The 12,754-nt window shown below is 37.9% G+C and overlaps 2 protein-coding genes across 3 annotated transcripts; one reads left to right on the forward strand and one right to left on the reverse strand.

Annotated features, from left to right (window-relative positions):
* Positions 1-12: 12 nt before the first annotated feature.
* Positions 13-4,593, reverse strand: rho-6 (rhomboid 6). Of its 2 annotated transcripts, XM_017166710.3 has the most exons (4): positions 4,260-4,593; positions 1,878-2,021; positions 1,539-1,718; positions 13-1,470 (listed from the first exon to the last, which is right to left on the reverse strand). In XM_017166710.3, the coding sequence occupies exons 1-4, from the start codon at positions 4,518-4,520 to the stop codon at positions 1,249-1,251; spliced, it is 807 nt and encodes a 268-aa protein (XP_017022199.1). In that variant the 5' UTR covers positions 4,521-4,593; the 3' UTR covers positions 13-1,248. The 2 variants fall into 2 exon arrangements, with proteins under 2 accessions (XP_017022199.1, XP_017022201.1); XM_017166712.3 differs by lacking the exon at positions 13-1,470 and having other exon boundaries at positions 1,633-1,768.
* Positions 4,594-8,470: 3,877 nt separating this feature from the next.
* Gr33a (Gustatory receptor 33a) lies at positions 8,471-10,594 on the forward strand. Its single transcript, XM_017166607.2, has 6 exons — positions 8,471-8,574; positions 8,637-8,761; positions 8,820-9,256; positions 9,400-9,807; positions 9,984-10,449; positions 10,508-10,594. The coding sequence occupies exons 2-6, from the start codon at positions 8,732-8,734 to the stop codon at positions 10,592-10,594; spliced, it is 1,428 nt and encodes a 475-aa protein (XP_017022096.1). The 5' UTR covers positions 8,471-8,574; positions 8,637-8,731.
* The last annotated feature ends 2,160 nt before the right edge of the window (positions 10,595-12,754 follow it).

Raw genomic sequence — 12,754 nt, forward strand, 5'->3', positions numbered from 1 at the left:
TGAAATCTTAATATTAAACAAACTTAACTCGGCATTTATATACTAACTAAGCTAGGATTAACGTGAAAAATACATTTAAATAAATATAAATTTAATAAAATAAAAGGAATTTTAGTATTTATTGGGGGCTATTTAAGGAAGGTTAATAACTTATGATTAACGAAAAAATATTTATAATTGTATTGTTCAGGTGACCGATTTTAAAGATATTTTCCTGCCACGATAGTAGATCATGAATTATTTAAGAAAAGGTAATAATATAGTTTTAAATGATATGACCATAAACTATGACTAAAATCTATAAATATAATTAATCTCGATAGAAAGCCTATAAATATTCATTTAATTTTAACCTTGTTGCACATTTTTCAAATAACTAATTGCTGCAAATAAATAATCAAATACACTCCCATTTGTGGCCAAACATTCCTAGAATCGTTCTGGTTTCGATGGCAGACCGTAAAGTAATTATATAATATTTACAAAATCTCTCATCCCTTGGACCGTAAATTCCTACCTCCGGCAAATACTAACTGACGAGCAATTAGCCAAAACCAATTGATGAGTAATAATAAATTAATTCAATTGAAAAGTCATTCTGTTAACAAGTGTCGGTCAATTAGTTTCTTGGCCAGAAAACAACTCATAAAAATCAGACATAAAACACGCTCACATCCATTTTATGAGGTGTAAAAAATAAATGTTTATTCATAGCGCCATAATAATTTATGCAAAATATAAGTTTACAACGGTTTTTTGTTGTGGCCAAACAATAGAGGCAGCCAAAAAAATATATATGGCATGAAATATTGGTTGACGACAATTCATTTAATTAGGAAAGAAATGTTCAGACCAGAATATTAAAAAGTAAGTAGAGCTTATGGAATTTTGCGATTGAAAGATTACTATTTTATTTTGGAAGTGAGTTCGGTAAATTTCGTTAATAAATATATAATTTGTTTTTAATAGAAATTTAAGTAAGTGTTTATATGGAGGGTTTTCGCTGATCTATGAGATCTCAAGCTTTATATAGTATATATTTTTTTTTGTTTTGAATTAATTGACTTTTTTTAACCATATAGATAATTCTTTAGCTCGATGTGAGTTTTACAAAATTTTTAAAATGAGAGCTAGAAAATATAAAACTCATTATTTTCCTATAGTTTAACCTTAATTTTAGTTGTCGCACACTAAACAATAATTTACTTATTATAAGAAACCCGTAGACTAAGTTATTTGAGACCACAACTACATGGCTTGCTGATTTGTTTGCCGGATCCGTATCCGTCGGTACACAATGAAGCCGCACAGCAATCCGGCCACTCCTCCGCCCATATGCGCCTCCAGACTGATTCGCGGATTCCTATTGTGATTGTGTCGAAAATGGAAGGTGGTGAAGCCCACGTCGCTGAGGAAGAGAATCAGCAGGGCGGCGATGCGGGAGAAGCGGTGCGATAGCCGCGAAAAGTTCTATATTGGACAGAGCGGTAATCGTGTAAAATTAATCGAAACTCAATTGCGGTTTCCAGCTGACTGACCAGAACCAGGTGCGGCACATGGCTCCCCAGCATGGCGTAGACCCCGGCGGAGGCGCCCACCAGCAGCAGATGTGGCTGCAACCAGGCCGAGAACAGTGAGCCGGCAGCGCCGCCGGCTATATAGACCATGGCCAGGCGGCAGTGACCCTGCTCCAGTTCCAGGCAGACACCGATGAAGCACTGGCGAAAACATTGACCTTTTGTCAGTAATCAATAAGGAGGGGATAGGACTACAATCTTGTACAGAGGTTTTCCGTCCATAAAATGTTATGCAAATATATTAATATATCTTTATGAATTTCTACATATTATAAGTGGTATTACAATTCAATGGCTCACCTGAAGACATATATTTAGAGTCAGGTGCCACACATCAGCATGGAGCAGCATATAGGTCAGTAGTCTCCAGTACTCCCCACTCCACTCTGGCTTGTAGATCAGTCTTCTTTTCATGCACTCATTGGCGATCAAGTGCAGTGATACCTGGTGGAGTGGGAAAAGAAAAAATATGAAGGGAAGACCTTTAATTACACAGCACTAAGCTGCAAGAAGTAATTTTATGAGAAGATAAAGCACCTCACTCCTTTTAAAAATCAATATTCATACGTATTTCGAGGTGATCTATATAAATGTATACATTTTAAAATGTTTTATTTATTATCATAAAAATATACATTAGTCACTAGGAAATTTAAGTCTATTAAATTACTTTAAATTTTGAAATTATTTTAAAAATTTAAATAGATTTTTGCCACCCATTAGAGGCTATTTAACAATAATTTTTGTAATAGTCTGCTCATAAAATTCATCATATCGTCAAGCCAATCTACTTGTCATTAGTGGTCTTTGCCATATCGGAGCACCCCCAATCATGATGAACAGTGTCATGGCAACTGGCAGACGGCGACACTCGCTGTCACTTTCGCTAAAACGCTCGACACTTGGCTTAGGTGATCGTCATTCGTCGATCGAAGATCTCCGATCGCTGAGTGTTTATAGCTGAGATGCCGCACAGTGTGCGCCGCATGAGTTGACAGCAGCCGCAAAAACACGCATGCGACACCAAATCGGTGCAACATGAATATCCCGGCACCAAATATGACAAATGCCAGAGCTCCAAGTTGCAACATTCGCTCGATTCGATGACTAAAATGGCAATATAGCTAAATCGGACTGCAGACTGCAGCGCATTGAATTGTGCAATCGTTTTGCGGAGCTCGGCGGGCTGGGCCGAACAATAAAACCTTTCAATCGCCGATCTGCATTGCTGACTGTGCGATGTGAGTGTTTCAGGTATGCCCAACATGCATCGCCATAAGGTGAGAATCAATTAATGAGTGTCCCGCAAAATGGGTCACACTTGTGGGACTTTGTCTTGGGAGCGGTATTGGCCAAGACCCAAAGAGTTTGCAAGGCGGTGCTAATTGTTTGTAGCTTTATCAGAGATTTCTAGAAACATTCGGAACATTAACAGGAGTTATTCAGTTAGTTTTCTTTGTTATGCAAGTTCTTTTAGTGACAAATTTTTAACTTTTTCGACGAGATCATCTGAGATTATTTCTTTCGTGCGAAAATAAATGGTTTATTTGTAATTAAATAAGGTTTTAAAAATAATGTTGTTGAGCTAAAATTGAAAATTAAATAAGGACAACATTTAATAGAATCTAAAGGCCAACAAATATTTGTAAAGGCCACATTTTCATAAAAAGTTAACTAAGAATTTGTTGAATGCCTATTACCATTATTAAATATTTTACTAATTCTATAAACTATTAAAATATTTACTATGCTTTTTAAGCATTATGAGGCCTATTTATTATTTATCACTCTTTTAGTTAAATCTATTTTAAGCTATTTAATTACAATAAGTTGCAAACACTGCCAAACTCATAAGCCACAAAGTGGATTAGCGAAAAAAGAAAAGCAAATAAATATGAATTCAATTCAAACCGCAGATAATACACACAAGTAAACGATTGAACAAAATTTTCCAGTAAATGGAAATTCAAATGAATTTCCGTGCAATAATTTATGGAGCACTCACACCGTGGCACCGCCAGCAGCAGCAGCGGGTGAACCAAACAAAAGCAAACAAATTCGTTTTTTTTTTTTTTTTTTTAAACAAATCAAATGGAAAGGCATTATTGAGATGGGAGATTATAAACAGACACTTTTAAGAATCCTCAACCGAGGGAGAGTGAAACTGAGAGCTTATCAGCAGCGAAAGTTTCCCAGAAACCTAAACTTCTAAATATTTACTGATTATAATTCTCACAATCAGAACACTTATACTAAATTCTTCGGTAAATAATAATACCTTTGACCGCTTTATCGGTATAAGAAGTATTGTTTTTAAATGTTCTTATCTTTTATTGCGATTTTTATTGTTGTCTTTGTTATACTGAAATATTTAATCAAGTAGACGTTTATTTATTATTTTAAAAGCCTTCAAATAGTTTTTAAATCAATCACTCACGACTTTTAATAAATTCAATTTCTCGCTTTAAGTAATTTCACCTTTGACCGAATCAGAGGGGAAAAGTAATATACTCTCAGGTTCATCAAAGGCATTTCATCGTTACGTATACGTGATTTTTTTTTATATAAACCATTCAATTAAACACACATCACTCATACGCCACGTTGCCGGATATGCAAAATGATAAAAAAAAACACAGGCACAGACAATGGATAAACTGGAGCAACTGCATCAAATCGAACCTGCATAAAGCACATCAGCAATATAAACCAGGGCACCCGCCACACGAGCAGCTGCCTTCGCCCCCTTCCCGCGTCACCGGCTTTTGTCAGGTCATCAATGAAAATCTTCTGCAGAGGAGCTCGCGATAAGACGGGATTCGCCGAATTGCCGTCGGAGGAGGTCTCCGGCAGGAGCAGCAGCCTCACATCCTTGCTGCTGCCATTGTTGTTCCCGCAGGCGGGCCCATTGTTGTTGCTCTCCTCCAATTGTTGGTCCAGCATAATGCGATTCGATTCAATTCGTTTCGATTCGAAGCCGGCAACGACCGGTGCGCTGAACGCTTAATGCGCGACTAGGCAGATCCATTGAGGTATTTGATTTGTTCTTTCAAAAAACATAGCGCGATTCACTCCGATACGATTCGATTCGGTCCGAACCGATTGATCGGCTAATGGCAAACATTCCGAGTGCGTAGACCGCTTGTGAGGTATACTTCCAGGCGAACCAGGGGTTCAGGTCTTAACTGAAAGCTATTTTGCTAATGAAAGACTTCTTTTAAGTCTTAAAACTCAATGAAAGTGTCTTAGTAAGGAATTAAGTAATTTAATTTAAAAATAAATACAATTCCACATAAAATCAGATTGAGTTAACTTTATAATAACTACTTCAATGTTATGTATAATTTTTATTTAAGAATGTGTGCAAATTTCTTGGGTTTCTTTTCATTTTAAATTTTTCCATAATTTAATCAACTTTCGCTCGCGGATGCCCACTTAATGCGTTTATATTGCAGCCAACTTGTGGCTCTTATTAAATTTTCGCCCTGCCCCGAACCTTGGCATTTGACATTTTCAGGAAGGCAAACGACGTTGCAGCTTCGGTGGCAGCTGCAACAGAAGTTGCAACAGCAGCAACCATTCCGTAAGCCATCTCAGACAACGCCAGCGACTTGTTTACACGAAATTGTGGTGAAAAGCTTTCAACCTCTCTCTCTTTATTTCTGTGATCTATCCGTCTCTTTCCCTTTTAAATACCGCTCTCTTTCTTTCAGCTGGACACGTGGTGGGCGCTAATGGCTGTGGGCGGTGGCTGTCAACACCGAATGCTCGGTTATGAATGGCTTTTAATGAAATATTTATGTAACAGGCAATAAGAAGCACTTTTGGTTTCTGGACGGAAGCGAAAGAGATGGCAGCCACGCGTTTGAAATAGGCAAAAAGAGACGGGGATAGGAGGAGGACACACAAAAGCGTTAGAAATAATTGTTCGGCTAGTTAAGTTTGACGCAACGTTAAACTAAGATAAAGCCAAACACATAAGCGAATAAACATACACTTGGCACACCAAACAGTTGGAGTCACATTAGTAGGAACGATAACGATTTTGAAAATAGGATATATAAGAAGTATCTGGAGTTTATTATATGTTACCAGCTCGCCAATTAGTTGTGTTAGTTGTATATACTATAATATATACTATCGTTTATTTTTTCAAACCCAACTGTCCATGCTCGGGTGTTTCATATGTGTTTGCCATAAACTTCCCTGATTAGTTGAGTTGCCAAAAGTCATTAACAGTCAAGGGCTTTACGTGCCACAAAAGGGAGAGACTCTGCAGTCGAAACAACAAATTGACAAAAGCGGCAAGGACGAAAGGGAAGAATGGGAAAGTCAGACACAGAACTTATCCCGGCTGCTATGTCTGATATGTCTGGTGGGGTTTATTTGCTCGCCGCCGGGTTACATTCCACAGAGCCTGGTCAAGAAGAAGCAGTAGGCCCATTCCGAAACAGAAGCCCTTAAAGTATATTCTTTAAATTAAATGTTACCTAGAACTGAATTTAAAAGCAGCTTTAGTAGGCTGTTTATTGTATTTACTAGCTTTAATTTACATATGTACGTTTAACCTTGGATAATTATTTTCCCTTTCTGCCATATTCCTATCAGTTCTTAGGTCCTTCGTTGCCCCAAGTTTGCTCCTGCGGAAAACTCACCAAATGAAAAACCACTCATAAAGCAAGTGTGCGAACAACTTTAACACGCCACCGAAAATCCCCAGGGGGCCTAACAAAATTTCGAGCCCAGCTCCTTGGAGCCTTTGCCCCTCACACAAGAACAGGACCAAGATGTTCCACTTTGCCGGCAGCCAAATTCTGAATTCCTAAATTCAGACCACACAAAAAAAAAAAGAAAACGTTTAGGAAAATCTTTGCGCCAAAATCTTGAGCAAACAAGCTCATTACACAGAAGTGCACAAGCACCAACAAAAAAAAAAAGCAGAGAAAAAACGGAAAATAAAACGGGGCAACTAAGAGTGCGCCTCGTGATTGAGTGACTTGCCAAAGGGGGCGTGGCAGAATCTGAAGACCATTACGGTCACAGTTTATGACCGCAATTTTATTGATACCGCCAAAGGGAGCGGATACGAAATAAAATAACGCAACCCTAACTGGGTAAGTCGGAAGGGCCCCGGGGAAGTTCAATGGCGGCTTGCCGGCTATAAAGCGCAGCGGGAAAATTCCGGAGCGATTGCCTGCAACGCTGGGCGTTTTATGGCGGACACCAAAGGCTATAACAATCACAGCCGACTGAGTACTACTACAATAAACTAATCTAATGCCGGCATCTAATTTGCATGCCGCAACTAAGCGGGCTTTCTTTTTTAAGGGACTCTTCCAGCTAACCCTAAGAACGGATACCGCAATTCAGCAACAACATACATACATTCGCCATTCTGTAAACGCAAATGTCTATTAACAAGCTTCGTTTCATTGGCAGAGAATGCGTCTATAACCTAGAGATGTGTGTGGCTTAAATCAGGGATGCTATCAGTGCAATAAGTTAGTTCTAAGAATATCGAAAGCAGTCATATTTGATACCGTAATGAAAATAAATTGTATAAGTAGGATAATAAATATATTAAAATTAAATAAATAAATTAAGTAACACAAAAAATAAATACATCTTAAACGATGAATTGTTTCTTGAACAAATTCAGTCGCACATCTCTAGGATATGCGGAGCCCAGGAGACATGCGGTCCACAGCGCGTGCAGGGGCATAACTAAGGATGCAAAGGATGTTTTCCGCTACCCTTCCTGTCGCAGCTCTTATGTAAATATGTGTGTGTGAGTTGTTGGTTTGTGCGTGCCTCCGATGCAAACTCAATTATTAACTAAGAGGGCCAAAAGGCACACAGCACACTATACACATATATATATATATATTATGTGTATATATGGCACCTTACGCCTTTGCCATGGCCCTGTTTTAGTTGTAACTGATTGTAAGCCTCTGCCACAATCTCCTCTCTTCCCTTTTCGCCCTCATTTCTGCAGGATGCCTAACTCAGGGGAAATTTGCATTTTATCATCTCATGGTTTCCTCCCAACCAACCAACCTACCAACCAACCAAGCATCCCGCGTCCCTCGTCGCCTGTTATTACTGCCAGGAAGGGCTTTGCTTTTAATTGGTTTTCTTAGGCGAGAAACATCTCAGCAATACTAGTTGCAAGGGAAAGGGACTACCTCGATTACCTTGTTCTCGGCGTTGTCGTGCTTGTTAATTTAGTGTTAGGCGGCACTAACTTATAATTGTTTAATTAGCAAGTTAAATGCGGTTAAAATATGTGGAAATTATTGGATTTTCCGTGTTCAACACAAAAGGAAGGGACTGAAGTTAAGAAGAGGGAAAGAGTGTAAATATCCTTGGAAGTTTTTAGATGAAGAAAACTATTAAATTGGTTAGTTGATACAAAGCAAAGCCTGGAAGTAATTGATATGGTAAAGTAGTTAACTCAAATCTGAATCTTAGAAATTAATCTCACAAACAGTTAAGTTAAAATATATATGTATATATATATATTTTTGTTAAGGAATCAAGGGTATTATTAATCAATAAATAGCTATAGTAGAAAAGCTCAGTTCGATTCCTTTGTTATTTTTGTTTTATTTTAATTTTGTATTAATTAAATTGGTTATATACCATAAACTGTACTGCTCAGTATTTGTGAAGCAAGGATATTATTAATCAATAAATTGTGGTATCAATTAGAAAAGCACTTAAAAAAATATTGAGTAATAAACTTTATATTATAAAGCATATAAAAACATCACTATTTCCACTTTATTACCTATAAAGCTCAACATTTTTAAATAATTTACATAGCTCTATAAAGCCAATAGAAATCTAACAACTAATTTTTCCCTCTTAATAACTCAAACTTTCTCCACAGTGCACCATACAGTTCACATTTAATAAGCTAAAAGCATTTTAGGCGCCCCTCTGAAGATATTTATCTTAAACATATGCGCATTATCCTCTCCTGCCATTGCGTGTAAGCGTTTTCATTATACCAACAATTGAGTGAGTACATTGAGTAAATATTAACCCTTTCAGGGCTCTAACCGACCAGTCATGACTTTAGTACCATTAGAGAAGCGAACTGGAAAAGCCACTACCTAAGGCAGAGAAAGAACTAAAGCAGCCACAAAATGATAAAGATTATGAATTGGTTTTCAATGGTAAAATATCGAATATTATAATTTAAAAGTCAAAATTGTATTTATTTTCCAAATCTAGGTCATAGGCCTCATTCCCATTAATCGCCAGGAGGTGGATTCAAATGTTATATTGGACTACGCCATGATGTTCATTGTGCCCATTATCTATGTGACTTGCTACTTGTCCATCAACTGGATGCATTTTATAGGTGTTTGCTTTCTGGATTCCTGCAACAGTGTCTGCAAGCTCAGCAATAATCTGTTCATGCACCTGGGCGCCTTCCTCTACTTGACCATCACCTTGATGAGCCTGTATCGCCGCAAGGATTTCTTCCTGCAGTTCGACGAGCGACTGAATGCCATTGATGCGGTCATTCAGAAATGTCGTCGGGTGGCCGAGATGGACAAGGTTAAGGTCACCGCAGTGAAGCACAGTGTGGCCTACCATTTCACCTGGCTTTTCTTGTTCTGCGTGTTCAGCTTTGCCCTCTACTATGACGTCAGGGCGCTGTATATGTGAGCATCCATCACCTTTTTGGCAGCTAAAGATAATAAAATTAAATAGGAAAAAGAAGAATTCCTTGCTAAATTACCAGAAGCACCTTAAACTTTAACATTCTGTAATACAACTCACTAACCTTATCACCTTATTCCCACAGGACCTTCGGTCAGTTCGCCTTCGTTCCGTTTATGGTGTCCAGTTTCCCGTATTTGGCCGGCAGCATTATCCAGGGCGAGTTCATCTATCACGTGTCGGTCATCTCCCAGCGCTTCGAGCAGATTAACGCTCTGTTTGAGAAGATTAACCAGGAGGCCCGTCACCGCCATGCACCCCTCACTGTGTTCGATATCGAGAGCGAGGGGAAGAAGGAGAGAAAGACCATCACGCCGGTAACGGCCATGGATGGCAGGACGACTGGCACGTTCGGCAATGAGCACAAGTTGGCTGGTGAAATGAAGCGCCAATTGGGACAACAAAAGAACGACGAGGACGATGTGGACTCCAGCAATGATGAGGACGAGGACGATTTTGATTACGACAATGTCACTATTGCTGAAAATACAGGGTGAGGTTGATGAGGGGGCAGAAACGATTTGCAGGTTTTGATTAAAGATTGCAGCGACTGATGGTTTTGTTTATATTTATATGGAAGGCATTAAAAATACATTTATTTTTCTAAACTGTATTTAAATTTTAACATTTTATCCCAAAAAATATATAATATATATTTTTCTCAATCAGAACCACTTCGGAGGCCAATCTTCCCGACCTGTTCAAGTTGCACGATAAAATCCTATCGCTCAGTGTGATAACAAACGGAGAGTTTGGACCACAGTGTGTACCCTATATGGCGGCCTGTTTTGTGGTTAGCATCTTTGGGATTTTCCTCGAAACAAAAGTCAACTTCATAGTGAGCGGAAAGAGCCGGCTGTTGGACTATGTGACATATTTGTATGTGATTTGGAGCTTCACCACCATGGTGGTGGCCTACATCGTGCTCCGTCTGTGCTGCAATGCGAACAATCACTCAAAGCAATCGGCGATGATTGTCCACGAGATCATGCAGAAGAAGCCAGCCTTTATGCTTAGCAATGATCTCTTCTACAACAAAATGAAGTCCTTTACCCTGCAGTTCCTTCACTGGGAAGGTTACTTTCAGTTTAATGGAATCGGATTGTTTGCCCTGGACTACACCTTTATTTTTTCGGTGAGTTTTAAACTTAACTTAAATATTCGATTTATAAACTGTATAACCACCTTTTTAGACTGTGAGTGCCGCCACATCCTATTTGATTGTCCTGCTGCAGTTCGACATGACTGCAATTTTGCGCAACGAGGGTCTCATATCATAAAAGGCTTAGGTCAATTAAAGAAAAAAGATTTTAATTGTTTTCAACTTAAGCTTAAAACTCATTAAATCTATTTTTATCAATGTTAATGAAAGATATACTAAAAAAACCTCTATTTTAATGATTTTAAAATATTATCTTAACCAAAAAACTTAACTAATCTGAATCATAGATTCCCAATCTCTATACTTTTAAATATAATCATAATTTTATTGTAAGTTTATCAATGTCTAGATAATATTCACTTATTATCAAGTCCTTCAAATGTTTATATAACGATTACCAATAAATTACTGAAATATTTTCAGCAACATATTCTGTCGATTTCCGACTTTTATTTTGAAAAAATTCCTTCATGTATCAAAACATCTAAAGACAATTTCTCAAAGTATCCAGAGCTAGGAAACAAAATATAGAGAGAACATCGAAGGCTTCTATTAAGCGCAGCGATAATCGCATCAGCCAACACTTTGGGCTCCCCATGAAGGATGCCCAAAGGACCGTGAAGGGCGGGACCAGAGGTTACTAACACAATTTCCATCAAATGTCAATTGAAAAACCCGATTTGCCAGTCATCAGTCAGGGCCTCTTTTGCACTGTTCTCCCGACCCACAGCTTTGCGGCCGTCAAACGGAAGCCAGACGCGAGCGGGGAAGTGGGTCAGGAGGAAGGATGCTGGATGGATAAAAAAAAGAACATGGAGCAATTTCCGCTTTCAATCACGTTTAGTGCAGCGGAAATGTGTGCAGAAATATGTTCTTTTTTACTTGTTACAGTTCTCCTCTCCGTTTTGTAAATGCAAATCTTCAAATACAGTCAGGGGGGGTTCGATTATAAATTACATTTCAATTTCAGTTAAATCTAAATATTTCAGCAGAGCACAAAAATAGGGAACCTCGATACGGCCAGTGAAACTCAATTAATTGCCCATTATATGCCAAGGGGATATGAATTAATTGATTTCTTCAGCCACACCTACTGTCTCCCTTTCGAGCAAGTCCGAAAGTCTCACGTTACACACTTTATCAAGGCACTGGAAAAAGGGAATTATGTATCTTATAAGAAATGAAATGAAGGATCAAAATATATATAAATCGACCAATTTTCTATTGAAGAAAATACCAAAAACAAATTTGGTTTTAAAAATTAAGAAGGACACAGATGACAGAAAATAATTTGTTAATTAATAATATATTGTATAATATTTAATAATAATATAATATTTATTTTTTAGTTTAAATAATAATTAATTAATTTAATATTTATCATATAATGTAAAAAATAATTCAAATACTTACTTCTTTTGCGTGTACACACGGTCTGAGTGATTGGAACACATCCCCAACACGTAAATCAATATGTGGCTCGATTGGCTCGTTTGCACATGAACCCTCCTACTCCATGAGGAGAAATAAATTAAGAGGCAGAGGGACCTGGGGAGACAGGGTGAAATGTGGTTGTCCTGGTCAGTGAAAATGACTGGAAACAGAAGCAACAGGCAACACACATATTACCTGCAAATTACGTCAACTGTTGCAGGCAGCTTAACCAAGGAAAAAGCAGATTGAGGGTTATCTGAGAGGGTCAGAATCAAGAGTACTTTGAACTTAAGTCTGATTTTAAATTATTTTGTTAAACAATATTTCAGGGACAGAACAAAATATTGCTTTTTGGATCGGTTATATTTATATATACAACTTTAAATATATAACTGGTTTTAATATACTTTTTAAAATTTTTTTCATGTATTTACCTTTGCTTTTCTCAGTGTAAAGTGAAGCGTGATCCACGTGACCCTTGCCAGGCAATTTGAAATGTCAGGGCACTTTCAAGAGTTCATTTAGACGGTAGAAAATTCTATACGAAAACGCTTAAAGCAGTAGCTGTGGCAGGGAGTCGAAACAAATGCCAACAGGTTGTTTCTGTTGTTTAAATAATTGAGGCTAAAAATGCAATGGCTATTCGCCAAGGGTAGGAGGTCATCACAGAGCCTCCCACTGAGTTAAGCTTGTAAGAGTATGAATAAGTACATTTGTGGGTGAGTGGCAAGCTTATTTATTTCTCATTTGGGGTAGGGTTGTTTATACCCCGGTTGGGTCTTCATTATCTACTTATGCAAATTTGATATTCTGTAGCTGCTTCTTGGAAAGTAAATTGTATTCT

Source organism: Drosophila kikkawai, chromosome 2L (genome assembly GCF_030179895.1).
Source record: "Drosophila kikkawai strain 14028-0561.14 chromosome 2L, DkikHiC1v2, whole genome shotgun sequence".
NCBI lineage: Eukaryota > Metazoa > Arthropoda > Insecta > Diptera > Drosophilidae > Drosophila > Drosophila kikkawai.